Source organism: Rhinolophus sinicus, linkage group LG06 (assembly GCF_036562045.2).
Source record: "Rhinolophus sinicus isolate RSC01 linkage group LG06, ASM3656204v1, whole genome shotgun sequence".
Taxonomy (NCBI): Eukaryota; Metazoa; Chordata; class Mammalia; order Chiroptera; family Rhinolophidae; genus Rhinolophus; species Rhinolophus sinicus.
Window position 1 is genome coordinate 153,178,518 of NC_133756.1, and position 22,512 is coordinate 153,201,029.

General features: G+C 52.4%; 1 protein-coding gene and 1 long non-coding RNA gene across 3 annotated transcripts in view; one reads left to right on the top strand and one right to left on the bottom strand.

Annotated features, from left to right (window-relative positions):
• LOC141572267 (uncharacterized) overlaps nt 1-22,512 on the bottom strand; it is a 59,412-nt gene that overhangs the window by 22,954 nt on the left and 13,946 nt on the right. The window contains exons 1-2 of one of the 2 annotated variants that reach the window (XR_012497588.1): nt 7,278-7,410; nt 3,369-3,426 (exon numbers count right to left, since the gene is read on the bottom strand). This is a non-coding gene — a long non-coding RNA (uncharacterized LOC141572267). Of the gene's footprint in view, nt 1-3,368; nt 3,427-7,277; nt 7,411-22,512 lie in introns of those variants that run through there. The other variant, XR_012497587.1, reaches the window with a different exon arrangement.
• Nucleotides 1-22,512, top strand: part of CREB3L1 (cAMP responsive element binding protein 3 like 1) — a 34,260-nt gene that overhangs the window by 7,151 nt on the left and 4,597 nt on the right. Inside the window, exons 2-8 of the mRNA XM_019743539.2 lie at nt 12,091-12,319; nt 15,293-15,477; nt 18,424-18,502; nt 19,458-19,615; nt 20,296-20,445; nt 20,590-20,648; nt 20,833-20,901. Coding sequence (XP_019599098.2) covers nt 12,091-12,319; nt 15,293-15,477; nt 18,424-18,502; nt 19,458-19,615; nt 20,296-20,445; nt 20,590-20,648; nt 20,833-20,901 — 929 coding nt within the window. The remainder of the gene's footprint in view (nt 1-12,090; nt 12,320-15,292; nt 15,478-18,423; nt 18,503-19,457; nt 19,616-20,295; nt 20,446-20,589; nt 20,649-20,832; nt 20,902-22,512) is intronic.

Here is a 22,512-nt window from a genome sequence, read left to right on the forward strand (position 1 = left end):
TAGACTAAGAGTTCTTTGAGGGCAGGGAGTGTCAGTAGTTATTTCTGTCTATCGCCTAGTTATAACTAGGGACTGCGTGCTCAGGAAATGTTTATTTGTTGGATGAATGGAAGGAAGGAAGGAAGGAAGGAAGGAAGGAAGGAAGGAAGGAAGGAAGGAAAGGAAGGAAGGAGTGAATGGGTGGGTGGATGGACAGTAGAAGAAAGGACACTTCCACACTTCCAACTTTGATGGTACTTTTTTTTAAGTGGAAGTTATTTATTCAAATAGTGAATGTTAATCTAAATCCCACATCTACCCTTCACTTTACCATGATGGCCTTTTCTATTATGAAATAGATTGTTCACATAAAAGAATACATATAATGCATGTATATGAATTATAAAGTATAATAAAATGGATACCTGGGTCCTCACTGCCCAGCTGAAGAAATAGAGCCAGCTCTGCATATCCTGGTCTCTCAAAGCTGCGTGAGGCTGGGGAAGAGGTGAGCTGTACACCCTGAATCCACCGCACTCTGGGCAGATTCTAAACAGGAATGCCCTGAGACCTGGTGCCTACTCCCAGGCCCGACCTGCCCAGACAGTGAGTCCACAGGTCAGATGGCAGACACCTAGAAATGCCCTGTGGAGCTGACCGTACCTGAGGTGGGATGGCATTGGCATTAACTGCTCAGACCCGGGAGCAAATCCCGCTCTCACTGTTTGTCATCTGTTTGAGCTTGGACAGGTAGGTGACTTCACCTCTCCCAGCTTATTTTCCTTATCCGTAAAGTAGAGCTGACTATAGGACATGGGTTTCTTATGAGGAGTCAATGAGATAACTCTTGTAGAAAGCCTAGCACAGAGCCTGGCACATAGTAAACCTTGTATGGTTGTTGCTGCTGCTTTTATTCTGATTGTTACTGTCATTACCCGAAAGGAGGGTCCCCAGCACTAGACAGCTCTTGGAGGAATGTCCCACCTTCTCCATCCCCTTGCCAAGCCCTGATCATAGGGACTTTATTTTCTTATCTGTCTGACCTCTCTGGAGCTGGAAAGCTCTTTTGGGCAAAGCCAAAAGACACCGGGTCCCTTCTCAGGGCTCTCTGTCTTTCTGGGCATCGGGAGACAGATGGCCAGGGATGAGCAAACCCAGGACCCCAGTGGATGGAGTGGGGGGGCCCATATTTTGTTTCTAGTACTGTGCTAGGTGTAGGGATGGGGCAGCAAGAAATCAATCATTCGTTCAACAACCGGTGTTGTGTGTGCTTAAGAGCATCAGAGCTTGGGTTCAAATCCAGGCTCAACCTCTTGCTAACTGAATAAACCTGGGTAAGCTACTTAATTTCTCTGTGCCTCAGTTTTCTCAGCCATTAAATGGGGATACTAATAGTACTTACCTTACCTTCTGAAACTTAAATGAGATAGATACTGCATGGGAGGAGCTAGATAGTGCCTAGGACTTAAATATTAGCTATGATTATTATTATTATCATTGCTGTCAGGCATACTGTATGCTAGGTCCTGTGTGAGGCCCTGCAGAGGGTTCACGGATGAACTCCATCCTAGATCCTACCCTCAAGGAGGTTCAAGTTTAAAAAGAGAGATGGGTCCCCTTGTGCATAGTTACAGTGCAATGGATGATATTAGCCAGTGACCTAACAGTCTATAGGTGCTGTGGTGGGACGAGAGGGAGAGGTCTCTTCCAGCGGGGTGATCAAGGAAGGCGTCCTGAAGGAAGCGCATTTGAACTGGGCCCTAACGGGTGCCAGGAGTTGGAATGAGGAGATAAAGGGTCAAGGCATTCCAGGCAGAAGGAATGGTGTAAGCAAAGGTACTGCAATGATGGAGCTTACAGCAGGTTCGAGGAGCTGGGGTGGTCATCCAACGAGGCTGGAGGGAAGACGAAGATGAGCAGCTCCAGTTATTGTGCTAAGTCAAGGTCCATGTACTACACACCTTGAATGCGGTACTTAGAAGTTAGGAGTTTTATCAGCAGGCAGGAGGGAGGCAGTGGTAGTTCTGAGCTGGACACAGCAGTGGTCCCAGCAACTCTGAACAATCTCAGTGTTAGGAGATCTAGAGTCCATTAGCGTGCTGTAAGCTGTCAGTCTGTCTGGATGCTGAGGGACCTTCCCCCAAAGGACACGGAACTGTGGGCCCTCCCTGAGCCCAGTGTAGCCCAAGCAGCAGCTGACCCCAGGTCCCTTCTCTCCCCTGCCTTCCATCCTCTGCCCTGATGTGACTCTCATACTGGGCCAGGAGTACCAGTTCCCTTCTGGCTCTTTCACCCCAGCACTTGGGCCAGACTGACCTGGGGAGGTCCAAGGCAACCCCACCCTTGCAGAGGGACAGGCTGTCCCTCTTAATGCTGAGAGACCTGGCCTGAACCATGTCCTTTCTCCTGGCCCAACACTGGGACACTAATCGTGTTCCCTATCCTTCCTTCAGCTGAGGACCCTCCACTATCAGGCAAAGCATGTCCCTGTGGGCCCAGGAGCCTAGAAGGATCTGAGCCGTCCTTCTGAGCCCAGCCCAGCCTGGCACCTCACCTCCTTGGCCCTCCCACTCATCAGCTGGGAGAAGATGCCCAGAGCCCCTTTCATCATCTTCCCAGAGAGGAAGTCCAGCCCTGCCCTCTGCTGCCCCAAGCCTTCACCCCTTTCTCTCCCAGGGCTGCAAATCAGTTCCACATTTAGGATCTGGCATATACCATCTGCTCAGAGCTTTCCCCTCCCAGTCCGCTCAGGCTCCATTTCCCCCCACCCCACATGGTCAGCTCATGAGGTCTGCAGAAGGGGAAGGGTTCCTGCCTTCAGTGACCCCTTCAGAGGTCTGAGAGGGAGCTGGACTGTGGCAAGGTACCAGAAGGACAATGGACACAGGGATAGATGAAAGAGGAAGGGGGTGGGGCGAAGGCAGAGCTTGAGCAAGCATATGAGGGGATGAAGGGTTGGGGGGTGGTGAGGGAAGGAGCGAGGTAGTTCCCAGCTCAGCACATTCCTGAGACATCTGGACGGTGCTGGAAGGGCCCCAGCTGGCCTGCATGGCTGTGGCTCCAGATTCTCTGTTCTGTGATGTCAGGACCCAGCACTCCCCCTCCTCTGAGTCCCACTGGTGAGGGGTCCACCTTGGGGCTGAGTGCTGGGGTCTCCTCTCAGGACCCCTTACCCTCAGTGAGCAAGAAACAGGCTCCTGGGGCAATGGAGGAAATGCCTGCCCCAGAGGAGGGCCTGAGCTAGTGACAGAAGGCAGACCCAGAAGAGTCAGGGATTTGCCCATGCAACTGATTCAAGGAGAGTCCTCCTTTGGGCAGATGCCAGCCCCCTCCCTTCTCCTTGGAAGGGAGATGGAGACAGAGGAAAGACTCTGGAAATGGCTGCTTACCTTGAGCTGTGTGATCCTGGGCAAGTCCACTCCCTCCTCCAGCTCTCAGTTTTCCTCTCTGTAGTAATAATAACAGCCACATTTAATGAGAGCTTTCTATGTGTCCTGCATTGACGAAAGCAGTTTACAAATGTTATTTCATCCTCATAGCAACCTGGTGAGACAGCTATAAGTTCCCCTAGTTTATAGGTGAAACGGAGGCTCCGATTGGTTAAGTAATGTGCCCAACACTGCACAGTGGGTAGCAGAGCAAGGATTAGGACCAGGTCTGGCTGCCTCCGTCGCTCATAACCATTAAGCGGCATTGCCTCTACAAATAAAAGGAGATGGACCTAATGATGCCAGAATGCCTTTGAGCTCTAAAATTGTAATGATTTCTTTTGGCTATCGTGGGGCTCTTCAAGAAGGGCAGGGGCAGGCATTAGTCACACACTAAGTGGGGGAAGGAGGGCAGACACATCTGGCTGTGAAGCATCACATGGGTCAGGAGGCTTTGGAAGTCCCCTCCCCTGGGGCCCCAGAGAGATCCAGACCCCAGTGGCTGGAGTCACAGCCTGATCCCCAGCCGAGCCCAGGGGTCCCGTACCTTCCCTAAAGGAAGGGAGTAAATAAGGAGAGGGAATGCAACTTCTTCCAAAAATAAAACCTGAGGACAACTCAGACAGGCTGGGACGCTGAGGAAGCCAAAGGCCGAACGCTGAGTGCACTGAGGAGAGGGAAGAGGCCAAGGGAATTCCAGCCAGAGCTGGATGGCAGGCTCCAGCCAAGGAGGGCCTTCCAGCTGGCCAAGGGCTGGGAGAGCAGCTTAGCTGGTTGGCCACTGGGCTCTGTTTATACTCTTGGGCCTGGCCTAAGCCTGGGGTAGCTCCTCCAGCACTGAGTAGAGGGCGGTGGTCCCCAGGTACCTGGTCTGGCCAAGGCTTAAGGCCTTGAGGAATAACAACCTGGAGAATGGGTACAACAAGCCCCAACAAGGAAGAGCCATGGGAAAGAGTCCAGGTGCATGGAAACTGCCTGGAGCAGGAGCAAGCTGGCATCAGAGTGGAATTCAGGACAGCCATTCCTGGAGGCTCAGCTGCAGAAAAAAGGCCTCAGTCCATCAACTCACTGGCACACTCCTTCATTCACTCACTCATTCCGTCAGTCAGTCACTCAGCAAACACCTGAGCATTTGCAGTGTGCTGGGACCAATGCTAGGCTTTAGAGATACGGAGGAAAACTGGACACATCAAGACATAGAGGCCACATGGCTGGATCATTTCAAGCTCCCTTAAGGACCTGGAAAACGACCCTAAGGGCCGTAGGGAGTCATCAGTGGATATTGGGCAGGGGAGTCCCCTAGGCATATTTGTGTTGAAGATCCCTCTTGATACAAGGTGGAGAATGCTCTGGACACAGGTCAGAGTTCAAGCCTTGGACCTACCTTCATAAATGGGGTAGTCACACCACTAGTTTGAAAGCCTTTTGCGAGCAGGAATTGGGCTTTGTTCATCTTTGTATCCACGGGGCTGGGTACACAGTAGGTACTCAGTAAATACTGAACAAATGTGTGAGTGATGTAATAAATGGATATGATTGGATGTCCTTATTCTCCAGAGGCCCCTAGTGGCAGCCCTGGCATTGAGTCTCCAGTGTCCTGAGCTGTCCTACAGGGATCCTCTGGCTACTGCCTATGGACCAACATCTCCAGCAGCCAAACCGTGGGCTGCTGTGCCCTTAATGGTGCCAGTCATAGCTAATCCCAGCCCTGGGCTGTGGCACTCACTGCCATCGCTTCCTCCTGCCCAGACAGTAACTGGCACCCACCCCAGGGTTGGGCCATAGCACATGGGCTGGCCGGGAGCTTGCAGGCCAGCTCTCCACTTTCCTGAGGGACCCATATCCTGGCCAAGGAAGGGTTACCAGTGTCAGGAGGGGAAATTGGAGTGCCAGACCAACAGGGCTGGGGGCTGGAGAGAATGCACACCCTCCCCAGGACCCTGCTCTGCCTGGAAGCAGCCTCTGATGGGTGCCAGCCTGCCCTTTCCTCTCTCCCTTCCTTTCTCCAGTGCACATGCACAGAAAAGCTCAGTTGCCCATATTGCCCCCTCCTCCAGTACCAGCCCTCACTATCTCAGCCCCAGGCAAGCCTGGGACTCCCAAAATTCCCTTGCTGGGGTCACATGACTCACTCATCTCAGGCACATGGCTTGGCACAGTCAGCATTTAGTTCTGTGGTCGTGTGAGATTTTGAGCATGTTCATGTGAGAGTGCATGACCACATTTGTGGCTGTGTCTGGGGTGACTGCACGTGTGTGCGCGTGAGTCTGTGTCCGATCACATCTGAGGAGTGTGTCCTCACTGGATCTGTTAGTGCCTGCAGTGTCCGCCTGTGTGAGCCCATGAGTGTACGAGTAGGTGCAATAGCACCTGTGCTGGGCTGTCTATGCAACTGTCTGAATTGGTCCATGGGTGTGGATCTTACGCTGGGTGGTGTTTCCGTGTAAGTAGGAACCTCACAGCTTGTCTGTATAGTGTGTGTACGAGAGTGTGTGTGTGCTCATGCGCGCACACACACACACACATGCACAAAGAAGCATTTCTGCTTATTTGGACTTGGGCTCTGTGGTAAATAGTTCTCTAGGGGGAAAATCTGAAACCTCAGCAGCCGCCTTCCCTGCGCCTGTGGGGAATGGGGGGTGAGTGAGGTTGGAGGTTGGAACTATGTGCTCCCCTTAACCCCCGTGTCCTGCCAGGAAGGCTCTGGGAGGAGCTGGCTCCTGGGACAGGGAGAACTGGCTCCACCCCTTCCCAGTCCCCAGAGAGGCCAAGGCAGAGGAAAAGAGCCCACTTTCTGAGGATTAGTTTCCCTCACCTTGTCCCTGCCACCCCTGCCTCAATAGGAGCACAGACTGTAACCAATGGGAAACTGAGACCTGGAGAGGAAAACCACCTGCCCCGGGGTCTCCTGAGTCTGAGTCCAAGGCCTTTTCCCCTTCACAAGACAGCCTTCAAGTCTAGCTCTGGGAAGGCAACCCCCAATGCCTGGATGGTGATGCTTAAGGACAAGAAGGTCCTGTCTGACAACTGGGTACCCAGAGGCCCTCCTCCCCTCCCCTATCCCACACACATACACACACTGGGCACAGCAGTGACTCAGACTGGTGGACCTCCAGCATGAAATAGGGGCCATTTTCTAGTGACCACGAGGAAAGTAACCATCCAGGAATGTATGGGTCAGTGTGTCTGTGGGGGGTGGGGAGTGGGGGCCAAGCCCCTGGGGAAAGGGAAGGAGAGAAGTGTAAGAGGACTCTCCTTCCATCTCTCCCAGAGCTCATTTTCTTGGAAGGAATGTCGTGGCCCAGAATTCCCCTCCCCACTCCGTATCCCACAGCTCAGCCTGGACCCATTCTGGTCTCCTCCCTCCTTTCCCCAAGCAGAAACTGAATCAGCCTGGGTCGGGGGAGGGGCAGAAACCAGGGATGGGGGTGCAGGCGTCGAGGGGCTAGGGGCATGAGGGAAGGTGGCGCTCTGAGGCCACCTCAGGTAGGGGGGAGACCCTTCTCCCACACATACCCTCGGCAGACATCTTTTCCCTCTCTCTGCATTGACCCCAATGGAAGAATTAGGGGAGAGAACCGACAGGAACTTCAGGTGGTCCTATTGCCGGCCCGGGAGTGTCCCCCTACCCCCACCAAGGACCGAGACCCCGCTGCTCCATCAATGCGCCCGTGGTAGGATTATCCAAGGTGGGGCGGAAGCAGCTCAGCTGGAAAAGCTGCACAGGGACTTAAGAATTGGGGCCCGGCCTCCCCTTGGAGCTGGGGACCTTCAAGAAGACCCTCCCTCTCCGCTTCCCCTGCTCGCGGTGGGAGGTCGAGACGGTGCTACTGATGTGAGCTTAGTACATTGTGGGACTTCCGGGCCCACCTGAAAGCTCAAAGGGGCCATTTCTGCCTCTGTCCCAGGCGCAAAAGGAGACACAGTTCGGACCCAGTATACGCTGCCCTTTCGGTGCCCCGGCGGTCTGCGGCGCCCGGGAACTTCCTCCACGCGAGCCCTGCCCGCCTCCCGCTCCCAGGCCCCTGCGGCCGCAGCTGCTACTGCAGCAGGCTTCTCGCTGCCGCCTCTCATTGGCCAGGAACTCCGCAGACTCCGCCAATGAGCAGGCCGGATTCCGGCGCCGGGCGGTCCAAGCGCGCAGCGTTAACCTTCTGTGGGCCGCGCCCAGCGGGCAGGACCCTGGTCCTATTTTAAATTTAAAGGGTCGGCGATAGAGACCGGCTTAAGGAGGGACTGCAGCCGAGGAGGCGGGGGATCCGCGCAGGAGAGCCCCGGACCTCTCCTCCAAGATAGTGGAGTTGGCGCTGGCGCGCGTGGCAGCCGAGAAGGAGCTTGTGTTGGCATGACTGTAGGAAAAAGTCTTTAACGAGGAGGGAAACAAATCATAATCCAGTATTTCCTTCTCTGGCTTCCCACCCACCCACTTCCCCCCAACCCTTGCCTGGAAAGGCACCTCCAAAGACTGCTCATCCCCAGTAGAACCTTATCCCCCTCAGAACGATGGCCCAAGAACCCCCTGCCGTTTATCGATTCCTGTCTCCCATCCCCATTAATTTCCATCGGATAGTCTGAAACCCGAACTTCGTGTGTGTGAACTGGAGGGAGAGCTGAGTGTGGTTACCGGGGAACAAGGGGCCCTGCGGGGGCTGCGGAGGCCTGAGATGTCCAGAGTTGGTTTTCCAGGGTCGTGGGGAGGGTGGATAAACAGGGAGAAGTGAGAGGACCACAAGGAGAACGTGCCCCACACCTTGTCAGCCCCAGAGCTGCGAAGAACCCCTCCCTCAACATTACCAGCTCACTGTGACCCTGGATAGGTAGGTGGCTTTCCCCCTCTGGATCTCAGTTTCCTCGTTAGCAAATGGGAGAGGAGGGCGTGGACCATGAGCTTTCTCAGGTCCCTTGTCTCCAGCTTGATGATGTAAACTAACCATAACTGAGCTGCTCTGAAAAGCCAGACGCCCGATAGAAGTAGGGCTACAAAGTTCTCTAAAGGGAGTCCCCTCTGGCATGCTCCCATGAGCAGGAGGTGGACCCCCGGGTGATGGTACACGACAATTGTTGCCACCAGAGGTGGGTTCAGCACACAAGGAACCCCTGAGCAACGACTGGCTTTTCTGAGTGTCTTCCACCCCCACCCTGCCTGCCCCTTGGCCGCCCTCCTCTTCCACTTGGCTCCCACCCTCTGGAAGCTCCATCCTGCTGGGCCTTGGCTGCTGTTTCCAGCAGGTGGGGTGGGGGCTGCTCACGAAAGGGAACCAACTGAGCTTCCTCAGCATGTTCCTATGGGCACCCCAAAAGGGGTCTCTGAAAAGGACCCAGCTCATCTGCCTAGAGCCAAGGCCTTCAGGGACCCCAGCCCAGACTGGAGGAAGTGTCTTTCCTCTTTTCCTCTCCCAGGCCCCAGGAATGGGCTTGGCAAACCCTTATCGTTTGAAAAGCAGCTGCTGGAGAAATACCTTAGCAGCTGACTCACTGCTCCGTCCTGTCTTCACAACCCCCTCCCCCTGGTCCCCACACCAGGCCTTTGAGAGCCCCTGAGCAGCGGCAATGCGCCCCCAGCTGGGCTGGCCCAGGCTCTGCAGAAGCTGTGGCTAGCACAGTCCTGCCTGTACCTGGCTGGGTGGTTGGGGGTGGGGGAGAGAGGGTTGACCCTGTAAATGCCTTCATCTAGGATCACAGTTATTCTTAGAGACCTGTTCAGCTGAGGCCTCTACCTCCTGGTACTGCCTCCCCCCAGGCATTGACGAACAATTGACATACTGATGGCATTGCCCTCTGGGGTACAAGGCCTTGTCTCTCCAGCAGGTGAACAAGATACAGACCCTGCCTCAGGGAGTTTACTGTCGGGCAAACGGGAATGTCTGCTGCAGTTGGGGAAGGACTGGGCAGCAAGGAGTTGTGCATGTTTCCCAGTTCTGCATGGCTCCCTGGGCCTCAGTTTCCCTATCTGTCAAATGCAGATATATAATTTCCTTATCTCATTGGGTAATTGTGACACACAACACCATGTGTGTCAGATAATGATGATAAGTTCTGGCAAACTGGGAAGAGGGGGAGTACCTCAGTCCATGGGGTTTCTGAACTCATTTTCTCTTGGATTCTCTGATCATGCATTGTTTGGTGGAAAGACCAAACCACCTGAGCTCTAAGTTCAGCTCACCTTGGGCCCAGAGTTAGGCTTTTCATAATAATGGCTAACAAGTACATACTAGGCACTGTTCTAAATGTTAGACGTATTTACTGCCTATACAGAGGGTCCCCAAAAAAATGTATACACATTTTAAGAAAGGAAAACCATTAAAATTGAAAGACGCGATATATACCGATAACAAAAGATGAATACAAGTCATGTTTGACTTCTGCAATTACAAGAGGTGCTCAAAGTGGTTACCATCAGCATCCAGACACTTCTGATTACAGTGAACTACTTGAGCTTGAGCAACATTGACCAAAGAGTCTACTTATATACATTTTTTGGCACCCCTGATATGTATATGTATTTATGTATTTATTCATTTTATCCTCATAATTCTGAGGTGAGTATTAAGCACCTAACAAATATTTGATCCTCATGACAACAACGACACTATGAGGTAGGAACTATTATTCCTCCTTACAGATGAGGAAACTGAGGCGCAGAGAAGTGATGTAACTTAGCAAGCAGTGGAGCAAGGAGTCAAAAGGAAGTCTATCTGACTGCGGAGCTTCTGCCCCTCCCCTGCTCCCCACAGACAGATGCTCATGTGGCGCTGAACCTTATTCTCAGACAGGGCTTTTCTGCTCGTCCCTTCTGGACTGGGACAGGCTCCAAGTATTCCAAGCTAGAAAGAACCAACAACTTCAGACCTCAAACCAATCCCCCATGGCCAGTCCTTAACCACTCACCAGGTGGGACCCCAGGGCCGGAAGCAATCCCCCCATCACCATCTCTTCCAACCCACCAGCAAATTTATTCAGTCAGTAAGTAATGAATGAAAAACAGTAATATTTCCTTACATATTTATAATTCTTTAGAGAGAGAGAAATAAATGCCTACTATGTACCAGCCACTGGGTGCTTTATTAATAATAAGAGGTAACATTTGTTAAGTAATTAATGTGTACCAGGGACTGTTCTAAGTGCTTTACACGTATAGTTGACCCTTGAACAACACAGGGGTTAGGGGCACTGACTTCCCACACAGTTGACAATCTTCATATAACTTTTGACTCCCCGAAAACTTAACTACTAATAGCCTACTGGTGACCAGGAAGCTTACTGATAATATAAACAGTTGATTAACACATATTTTATATGTCATATGTATTGTATACTGTATTCTTACAATAAAGTAAGAAAAAGAAATGTTATTTTAAAAATCATAAGGAAGAGAAAATACATTTACAGTACTGTACTATACGTATTTATCAATACCGTAGGTTTACGTCATCTGTTTACAAGATGAAAAAAATCCACAGATAGTGGACTGTGCAGTTGGAACCCATGTTGTTCAAGCATCACCTGTATTAACTTATTTAATTCTCACAATAAACCTAGCAGAGGGACTATTATCATCATCCCCCTACACAGAGGAAGAAATGAAACATAGAAAGGTTAATCAACTTTCCCAGGATCATGGAGACCAATACCGTGTTTCCCCGAAAATAAGACCGGGTCTTATATTAATCTTTGCTCCAAAAGACACATTAGGGCTTATGCTCAGGGGATGTCATCCTGAAAAATCATGCTAGGGCTTATTTTCCAGTTAGGTCTTATTTTCGGGGCAACACAGTATATTTCAGACATTTTCGCTTCTAAGAAATATATTTTACATCATTACCAAGAACATACACAGACACATAATAGAGATTTAAAAATTACACCAGGTATTCAACTTTTCTGAGTGCCATGCACTCTCATATTTTCTACTCTGTTTTGTTCTGCTTTATTTTTTCTTAAATTCTGGTCATGACCTACTAAATTGATTTCACAACCCATTAATGAGTCACCACTCACAGTTTGAACGGCACTGAGTCATAGCTAGAAGCATGGAAGCCAGGATTTCAACCCAAGGAATATGGTGCCAGAGCCTAACCTCTTGGGATAAAGAATGGCTTGAAAAAGGGAGATGCTAGAGGCATGAGGACAGGTGAAGACTGAGCTGATAAGGGAAGTGGAGGCCTCAGTAATCCCACCACCTTGCATCGCAGCAAAAGGTGCTACAAAAGTCACTAATACTGCTTTGGAGTGCAAACTTGCTGGCGTAGACACAATTTCAGTCTTCCTGTGAAGGAAGTAAAGTGGACTGAGAGACAGACTTGGGCAATCTAAATAATGTGACCAAGGTCACAGTGCCAGAACTCGAGCCCCGTGTCCTGTTGCCTGGTCCAGGAATCCTTTCACGCCATCCAGAGCTCATCCTTGAGGAGGATGATGGTGAAACTGGAGGTGGAGGTGGTGGTGGAGGTGGTGGTGGAGGTCATGTGATGACAGTGGTGCTGGTAATAATAGAAATGACAGTTGGTACTGGTGATGTGTATAGTGGCGAGGTTGGTGGTGCTGGTGGTGGTATTAACGATGGCGGGAAGAGTGATGGGGAGCTTGCAGGGACAGTGGTGGTGAGGGCAGGGCTGGGGGGACCACCGCAGTAGTGTCTGCACCCCCTTCTCAAACTAAGCTGACTCCCCGCCTCTTTCCGTAGCACTTCCCTGAGCACCTGGACCATTTTGGGGAGAATATGGAGGACTTCTCCAACGACCTGTTTAGCAGTTTCTTTGATGACCCCGTGCTGGACGAGAAGAGTCCTCTACTGGACATGGAACTGGACTCCCCCACACCAGGCATCCAGGCCGAGCACAGCTACTCCCTGAGTGGTGACTCGGCGCCTCAGAGCCCTCTTGTGCCCATCAAGATGGAGGACACCACCCAAGGTAAGAAAGGGTGGAAGGGCCCAGAGGCCCAGGAGGGGAGTAAGTTTTTGAGTGACCAGAGCGGAGCACTACAGGCTGAGACTCCCAGAGGCTCTCAGAGGAGCCACCCACAACATCTGTCAGGGGGGCTGCTTCCTTCCTTTTTGTTTTCCTTCATAGCAAACCCATATGGGCACTTCTCAAAAGAGTTTGCTGCTGCCTTCGGTCAGTGGTGTGCAAAGGGTGGTTCCCAGACTAGCCGCATGACCTGCATCACCTGGGAACTTGTTAGAAATGCAAATTCTCAGGCCCCACCCAGACCGGCTAGATCAGAAATCCTGTGGGTATGGCCTAGCCTTCTAGGTGATTCTGAAGCACACTTGAGTCTGAGAGCCACTGACTTAGAGGAAACAGGGTTTGGTGTGGGGGGGAGAGGCATAAACCATAAATGTGGACAAGTTATCAAGACTCTGGAACCTTCCCACCTGCTCACACTGTGATGTCCTCTGAGATGCTACCTTGGAAAGACTCCTGCACCTACTTTTATTCCTGAAGGGAGACTTCTCTAAAGCTCCCCTCTCTCCCCATCTCCCCTGCTTTTAAGCAAAGGACGCTTTGAGTCTTTTCTCTCAGGTAATCAACATTCAAGAACTCCAGACAGTGCCCCACCTAGAAATGGTCCCTTCAGGCATTTCCTCAAATACAGGCGGTTCTGGTCCCATCGGTCCTGGTCCCATGTATTTGTCTGGGTTATCATGGACACATCTCTTGGACTCAATAAGCCTCAGTTCCTTCATCTACACAAATGGAAATAGCAATAGATATTTCGATAGCACTCTCGTTTACAAAGTGCTTTCATGCTAATTATCTCATGTATCTCTCACAATTCATAGGTGAGGTCAGAATCACTTTTCTCATAACCCTCATTTAACTGGTAAGAAAAATGAGACTCTAGGAAAACTGAGTCGTCTAGGTCACGCAGACAGTAAAATGCCAGGGAGGGACTTGAGAAGCAAGGAAGCCCCTGATTCTAACCCTCACACCCTTGCCACCACCACTTTTGCCAGCCTTGAGGGGCCGCAAGGGGTACTGGGTTTGGAACCAAACAGACTTTGGTGTGCGTCCGGCTGCCTCCACCAGCTGCAGAGTGATCTGGGCAAGTTACTTAACCTCCCTGGGCTTCTGTTTCCTTAATTATAAAATGAAGAGAACATGTGTCTTGAGAATTCTAGACAGGATTAAAAAGTATATACATAAAGTACCCAGCACATAATATATATCAATAATTAGTGGCTATTTTTATTGTGCCTATAAAAGTCCTATTAATACTGTAGTGGTTCTTATTCCTCTTTCCCATTAGAGGACAATGGTCTTGAGTGATTTTCTTAATATTCTTATGTATTAAATGGAGGAAATATGTGCCTGCCCTATAGGATTGTTGAGAGGAATGCCTCAGTTCATATGTGTTCAGGGTTTAGAGCTATTCTCAGCACAGGAAGTGTGAGCTGCTTCTGAGGATCTTTGAGATTCCCCAGGGGGAGAGAAAGGCCTTTGTACCCCCCTCCCTAACCTCACCCCAAGGGCAGGGACACCTACCGGGGTTTTAAATGGCTCTAGGGCTTGTGGTTGCTGAGGTCTCAGCTTCCCTTCATGCCCTGGCCTCAGCCAAGCCTCTGAAGTCACCTCAGTGAGGCCTCAGGCCCCAGCCTGGGGAAGGGCAGGGTGTGGGGTGACTCCTTCCCATGGCAGATTCTCCATCCACCCCCACAGGGCCAGCCCAGCAACTCCTTGGACACCCCAAGTCTATTTTTAGAGTAATTTGTGGGCCATTTGCAGGGGGCAGCTTCCCGGAGGCCAGCAGGCTGGCCCTGTAATTTGGGAAGATTGTGGGTGTTCCTCGAGCCGAGAGGCAGCCTGTGGCCCAGAGCTGGGGCACTCAGGCTCCTAGCAGGGTGGGGCCTGGCCTCTGAGGTGGTATCAGGCAGCCACTGACCCCAATCACCACCCACAGTGGACCCAAAAGTCTAGAGTCCCCTCTAACCCTCCCCCGGCAAACTGGCTCCCTAGACCCCTGCCTCACCACGGCTTCTCTGGCTACCAGGTGCTGGGGCCACCATGAGCAGGGCTGACGGGGTGGAGGACTGTGGGCCCATCAGCAAAAGGGGCAATGTCTGCCAGCCCTGTGGCCCAGGTGAGGCCAGGAGGGCCACTAGGTGGGCAGGAGGTGGACACTGCCTGGGAAACCTGAGCATCACCCCTCACCCCCCAAACGCCCCCAGTCACCAGGTCCTGTGCATCCTTCCTCATCTTCTGCTGGATGATTTCCATAGACTTCTGCAGGTCCCTGCCTCCATCTGGCCTGCCCCCTGTCCCGTGTCCACACGGAGGCAGTGATCTTTAACATTACAGATCTGAGCATACTTAAAACTCTCCAGTGCCACCTTATTACCTTCAGGACAAAATCACAGCTCTGAGCCCAGCCTCCAAGGCCATGCCACCTCTGTTGGCCTCTCTCACCCCATCTTCCTTTTTTTTTTCCATTCCACTTGCACTAAACTGCTTATGACTCTCATTAGCTCCCCAGCACCTAGCACAGTGCTCAGCAAATGTTTGCTAAATTACAGTAATTGTATTAACAATAGCTGCCATTCATTGAACATTTACTTCTCCTCGGGCTCTTTTACAGATGAGCAATTTAAGGCTTCAGATAGGTTGAGCAACTTGCCTAAGGTCATATAGCCAGTCTGGAGGGGTCCAGGTCTGTTGTCTAAGCCCACTTTGTAAGCTGCTATATGAAAAGATGCCCCCACTCCTTCTGGCCCCAACCCCTCCACCCTTCCACCACCCCTGCCCTTTCCTGCCTGCCTCCCAGTATACCCTAGCATCCCTCCTCAATCCAGTCCAGAGCAGCTCCCAGGGGATGGGGTGGGGGGGAGGAGGTGAGCCCTCTTCTCTGGAAGTCCCCTGAGCCTGGGTCCTGCTCCCTCCCCCCAGACGTGGAACATGGAGCATGGGTGCTGGGACACAAACTGTGCTCCGTCATGGTGAAGCAGGAGCAGAGCCCAGAGCTGCCCATGGACCCTCTGGCTGCCTCCTCTGCCATGGCTGCTGCTGCTGCCATGGCCACCACCCCGCTGCTGGGACTCAGCCCCCTGTCCAGGCTGCCCATCCCCCACCAGGTGAGTCTGGGGACGGTTTGTAAGGGGCTGAGGGAGGGAGGACAGGTGGTGGGTCTTTGTGGGAAAAAGCATCAAAAGCCCTACGCACCCCAGGGTTCTGTGAACAGGGCGCAATGTGACCCTCAGGCTGATGATCGGACCTCCCAGACACGGCCTCTGACTCCCTCTTGGGCTGCCCGTACACCACCCTAGGATGTGCACAAACCACAGAACTCTCAGAATAAGCTGGGGGCCTCACTGTGTGCAGAAAAAGGCTTATAGGGACCCAGGCAGGGCTGGGTGTCAGGGGCCAGGTCCAGAATCCCAGAGATGGAAACAGTCCTCTCCGGGCCACAGTGGGCCCCAAAGGCCAGAGTGCCCTCTAGCCCTTCCCCGGCAAAGTGGCTCCCCAGACGCCTGACTCATCACTGCTTATCTGGCTACCAGGTGACAGGGCCCCCATGAGCAGGGCTGACTTGGGGTGGAGGACTGTGGGCCTATCAGCAAAAGGGATGATGTCTTAATTTTCTCAAAGTGACAGCATTTTACAAAAGAAAAAAGACCAAAATGGGGATATAACGTGTGTGCTATATTTCAGTTGTTTACATTCTTGAGATTAATATTTTTAACCCAAACTGTCATGCCACCGCCCCCGCTCTCTGCGCCCCATGAATGTATAGATAGCAGCATTAAGCGATAGATCCAAAGTTGATGTCTGAAGACCCTTCTGGGAATGTGAGGCCCAGAGCCCTGACCCCTGGGAGAGGCCCTGCCTGGGTCCCAGCTCTGCTCTCATTATGCTCTGGTCGTGTTGCATTCCCTCTTTCTTCCTCAGCTTCCTTCTCTATAAAATGGCAGCATGAGCTACTTCTAAGGAGCTTCTGGCCCTGAGTCTAGGAGGGTAATCTTAAATCCCCAGTCTGAGTTGGGCCAGGCTGGCGCTGCCCCCTGCTGGCCACACAGCTCACCTGATCAGAATGTAGCCACGGGTCAGCCAGAACGTATAACAGATGGGTCAGCCCCTCCCAAGCCCTTCCCTTCCCCACTACCCTTGTCCCCAAGGATCAAGGGTTGGCTGCATATGTGGAGGAGCTTTTGTGACCCATCTCCAAGACTGGCTCAGCGACTCCTCAGGTCTTCCCTTCCTGCTTTGGAAGGGAAGGTGGGATAGCAGCAGCAGGCAGGGTCTTAGAGGTTGGGCACTTGCCTCAGAGAAGGAAACCGAGGCTCAAAGAGTTAAGCAACTTGCCTCAAATCACACAGTCAGAAACACTGGAGATGCACTGCAGATTCAGTTGCCAGACCCCGAAGCCCACAACTTCCCTCCAGTGAAGTCTCGACACCCTAGTAGCACAGGAATCAGGAGTCTGCATGGTCAGGCATGAGCTGTATGAACAGTCACATAAGTGCCATCACCCTCCTGCACCACAGTCTCCTCATCTGTCACTTGAGGGCTGAGCTGGGATACAGACCTGGGAATCTACCAGGTCCCCACCAACTTGAATCTTTTGTGATTCTTACTCATCTGCCTAAATTTGGGATTCCGTGTCCCATCCACAACCTCATGACCTCTCTCTGTTGGCTTTGGACCCTGAAGGGAGAGAGTCCAGGAATCCAGCACTCACCCACACACCACAGTGCCTTCCTCAAAGAGAATACCACTCACGTGTGTGTTGGCAGTCCTTTCTGGGACAGAAAGTTGGAATAGAAAGAAACAGGAATGTATATTTGTTTAAAGTATAAATTGAATTATGTCAGTCCCTTACTTAAAACCCATTGGGGGGCCAGCCTGGTGGCTCAGGCGGTTAGAGCTCCATGCTCCTAATTCCGAAGGCTGCCGGTTCGATTCCCACATGGGCCACTGGGCTCTCTATCAACCACAAGGTTGCCAGTTCGATTCCTCAAGTCCCTCAAGGGATGGTGGGCAGCGCCCCCTGCAACTAAAATTGAACACGGCACCTTGAGCTGAGATGCCGCTGAGCTCCTGGATGGCTCAGTTGGTTGGAATGTGTCCTCTCAACCACAAGGTTGCCAGTTTCAACTCCCGCAAGGGATGGTGGGCTGCTCCCCCTGCAGCTAGAAAACAGCAACTGGACCTGGAGCTGAGCTGTGCCCTCCACAACTAAGACTGAAAGGACAACAACTTGACTTGGAAAAAAGGCCTGGAAGTACATACACACTGTTCCCCAATAATGTCCTGTTCCTCTTCCCCAATAAAATCTTTATTAAAAAAAAACGAAAAACCCATTGGGGCTCCTCCCTGTGTCAACCTTCTTTATCTGGATTCTAGTCCCCCACCCCAATCTTCTGGTGTTGTTTGCTACCACTCCACCTCTAACACACACCCCTACATTCTGGACACCCTGAATACTTGCAGTTTCCAGAACCAGCCATGCACTGTCTGGCCTCTGTGCCTTTGCAGGTGCTTTGCCTTCTGCTGGAATGCCTGTCCTCTCACTCACCGCCTGCCCCATCCTTTATCTGGAATACTCCTATGTACACTTCAGGACTCACTTCAAACTTCAACTGCTCAGGGAGCTTTCTCAGCCCCCAGCCAGTTAGTGCCTCCTTCATCTCTGCTGTTGCTACCATTCACTGAAGAGCCATGATATGCTGGATGTTACTTCTCGTTCTCATGGCAACCCGTATACCAAGGCTTCCGTGGCCTTCACAGTCAACACAGGGTCAGTCTCCACCAAGAAAATGGCACTGGCCTTGGAGGCCACAAGAAGCCCTCCTTCTCTGAACTTAAGGCTTGAACTATACTACTTGGCCGCCATGCTCTTCTCTTAGATCTGACATGGCTTCTCCAAGCACAAGAACTTGTCTCTGCTCCCTCTGCGCTATGCCCAGTCACCTTCCCAATTGTGGAGGATAGACCACCAGCCTCATGGAGGGAAGTGGGGTGGATGACATGGTGGTGACAGCCCTGGGGCAGCTGATGGAGCTGACCTGTCTCTTCCTCAGGCCCCAGGAGAGATGACTCAGCTGCCAGTGATCAAAGCAGAGCCCCAGGAGGTGAACCAGTTCCTCAAAGTGACACCAGGTAAGTGTGTCCAGGGAGGGACTCCTTTCCTCTCCAGTATTAGGAGACAGCATCCCTGCTCCCATGACCCAGCCTACCCATCTCTCTTGACAGCCACACATCTTCCCAGAATGTCCTCTCCTCCTTGCCTTGCCCACTTTCCATCCCTCCAGTGCCCTTCTTACCCAATCTCTGACTGTCATCACTATTATCAACAGCCTCTCACCCTCTTTGCTAATCCCCCTCCCATAATTCACTAACTGAAGCCCACTCTTTTGCCATCCATCCATCCATCCATCCATCCATCCATCCATCCATCCATCCATAAATCTGGGCATTCTTTCCTACCCTGGGAGCTCTCCCTTCAGCGAGACTCTTGGTTCTCTTGCTTTCTGCCCAGGCCTCTTCCTGACCGTTTGCAGAACATCAGTCTTCCTGGGGCTATGGCCACAGAGGGGCAGCGTGGAGTGGGGTGCTGGGGAGAACAGTGCTCCTGGCTGTTCTGTGGAAAGCCCGGTGCCTGCGTCTTGTTACCCTAAAGCTGGAAATGGAAATTCTGGGGTAGTTATGGCTGGACATTTTGAGGTGGCAGGAAGGAAGGGACAGGCTGCTGCTCACCCCACAGCCCGATCCCCATGGGTCTGGCTGTGGGCAGACTCCAGGCACTTCCGGGGATTGCCAAGCTGGAGGCTCGTAAAGTCAGAGATGGGGGAGGGACTCCAAGGACCCAGCCTCTGTGATATCCACACCAAGGACCCGGCTTAAAGGAGCCATGAGGTAGAACCCAGGAATCAGCTTCTGGGCTGTGTGCTCCCATCTTTCTGATGCCGCAGAGGGCCCTCTGCTCTTACAGCCGCTCAAGCCCCAGCAGTCTTGAGCACATCAGGCTGGCTTAGAGCCATGCTCTGCTGAACTCTGAGGTCCCAGCACAGCTGCGGTGCAACTCTGCTAACCTGGCTTCCTCTGCTCTCCCCAGAGGACCTGGTGCAAATGCCTCCGACGCCCCCCAGCAGCCATGGCAGCGACAGCGACGGCTCCCAGAGTCCTCGATCTCTGCCTCCTTCGAGCCCTGTCCGGCCGATGGCCCGCTCCTCTACAGCCATCTCCACCTCCCCCCTCCTCACCGCCCCTCACGTAAGCAGCTGGGGGTGGTCTGGGGCAAAGAATTGAGTAAATCCACCCTGACACACCACCAGTGGGGAAGAGTCTGGATTGCCACCCGCATCAGAATTCAGAGAGATGCCTGCCTGGCAGTTGGGAGTGAGGACCTTTCAATGCTGCCTTGTGGTGAATAGGAAACAAGTAGAGAGGTTCAAGAGGCCTGCTGAACCCACGTTGTTGCAGAGCCAGGACTAAAACTTGACGTTCCTGACCTCCGGGATGATGGCCCAGGCTCTCTCCAAGAAGCACTGTTTGGGGAGCAGTGCTCAAGAGGCCCAGAGTCCCCCAGGAAACATGGAGCTAGGCCCTGAGCCCTGGGATGGGTGTGGAGTCTTCCAAGTCAAGACTGTAGGGAGATGAGGGGCGTACTGTTTAGGGGGTCCTGGAGAAGTGGGCTTTCAGGTGATGGATTCCAGGATGGGATCAATGTGTACTGAGTGCCTAACATGCTGGCATCCCGGCACTGTCCTAAGCACTTGGTTCATGTTACGGAGTTTAATTCAGATCTGTCCCTTTTTCAGATGAGGAAGCTGAGGCTCAGAGAGTTGAGTGCTTTGCCCGGGTCATACAAAGAGTAAATGGCAGAGCTTGAAGTTGAACCAAGGGCTGTCTGGTTTGTAACCAGACATGGTTACATGTCCTGTTTCCCACAGAAATTACAGGGGACGTCAGGGCCACTGCTCCTGACCGAGGAGGAGAAGCGCACCCTGATAGCAGAGGGCTACCCCATCCCCACGAAACTCCCCCTCACCAAAGCCGAGGAGAAGGCCTTGAAGAGGGTCCGGAGAAAAATCAAGAACAAGGTAAAGCAGGACCCAGACCCTGCCCTGAGGCCTCCTTGGTGCATGGGGGCCTCTGCTCCTTTGACAATGCCATCCTTTAAATTGGGGGGCAGGAGGTGGATACGAGGCCATGGTAACCCCTTTTTTGGGGTCTTCCCCCTCTAGATCTCAGCCCAGGAGAGCCGCCGTAAGAAGAAGGAATACGTGGAGTGTCTAGAAAAGAAGTAAGTGTCCTGGGTGCGGTGGGGGGCCTGGGCCCTACTCCCCAGCCTGCCCTGCTCTCCCTAGTCTGTCTCACAGGGCGCAAGGGGCAGGAGGACAGGGGATGGGATGATGGTGGGCAGGGCTGAGGGGGCAGCCGTGAGTCTGGGGGCTGCCCCTGAGCCTGTGACTACTTGGCCCCTGCAGGGTGGAGACATTTACATCAGAGAACAACGAACTGTGGAAGAAGGTAGAGACCCTGGAGAATGCCAACAGGTGGGTGGTGCCACCTGCCTCCCGCCCTGCCCCCTGCCTTCTGTACCCAATGCCTGGCTCTGGCATAGCTCTGGGAGGCAGGAGAGAGAAGAGGCAACTGAGTTCAGGAAGACAGGAACCCCAGAAACGGACCCTGCAGCCTGGGGCCTCCAGCTGCCCATCCTTCTTTATCTGTACAGAGCTCTAGATACCTCCAGGGCGTGTGAGATGCTTACATGAGAAGGTATAGAGCAGTAGTTTTCAAAGTGTGGTCCTTAGACCAGCAGCAGCAGCATCCCTTGGGAACGTGTTAGAAATGCTTACTTTCAGGCCTGCCAAGGCTAGTGAACCAGGAACTCCAGGGAGAGGTTTCAGCAATCTGTGTGAATCAGCCCTCCGGGTCACTCTGACGCACCCTAACGTTAGAACCACAGGTGTAGATGTTTGCCACTCAAAGCCAGTTTCTCCGACAAACAGCATCAGCATTACCTGGGAGCTAGTTAGAAATGCAGGACCTCAGGACTCTTCCCAGACTTACTGAATTAGAATCTGCATTTCAACAAGATCCTTGGGGGACTCTCATCTATGGTTAAGTGTGAAAAACATTAGTGCAGAGCCGGCACAGTGCCTGGTAAGAGGTAGCTATGTCAAGTCACAGCTCTGGATTCATATCCCACTCTGCCATTTTAGTGATTCTGGGAAAACTGTTAAACCTCTCTGTGTCCCGGTTTCTTTATCTAAGTAGAGATGATAGAAGCACCGTGTCACAGGATTCATGGAAAGACTCAATGAGACAGTGCAACTAAAGGGCCCAGCTCTGTGGCTGGCATTTAAGAACGCTCCGTTCATGTTATGATAGTTTTTCTTTTTTCTTTGTTATTGTTGTTATTCTGACTTCTTCATAGTGCCCAGCCAAAGGTCTTTAATAATTATTTGCTGGGATAATTAAAATAACGTAGACAACAGATGGCATGTAGCAGGTGCTCAACAGAAGGCTTTTTCCTTCTTTCCTTCCTTCTCCCCCAGCTTCTCCAGCGGGATCCAGCTCCTCCCCTGATTGGCCTGGAGAATGCCCCCCATTCAGGGAAGGGGAGTGGGAACCCTCACCCATCTACCTTTGGCCCAGATTCCTATTTCGCCACCTGCTGTACATTGTGGGAACTGCACCCCCACCGCCAGGCTGAGTGGAGGAGATCCTTAACCGTTTGTCCGCCAAGCGTGGGATGAACACCCTCTGTGTGTACCGGCAGGATTCCACGCTGTGTGGGACCCAGTCCTTACCGGCAGGGGGCCCACAGTTAGCTGAGGAGACTGACATGGAAATCCATAAATAACCAAAGTGTGACAGGTGCTGTGATAAATGCAAAAACGGCAATAAAATTAACAAAAATGATAGCTACTGGACACTCACGATGTACCAGACAGCTGCCAGACATTTCCTTCTTATTAGCTCAGGGTGTTGCGGGGTGCAAAAGAGGGAAGGTCCATTAAGCTGTGGCTGATGTAGGGTAAGAAAAAGAAGGTGACCTCAGCCCAGGTGGACAGGCCCTCCTCCAAACCCCACGTTGGCCAGGAGCTCACCCCTGAGCTCCCATAGGATGGCCCAGCTATTCACCATGAGGCAGGACCCAG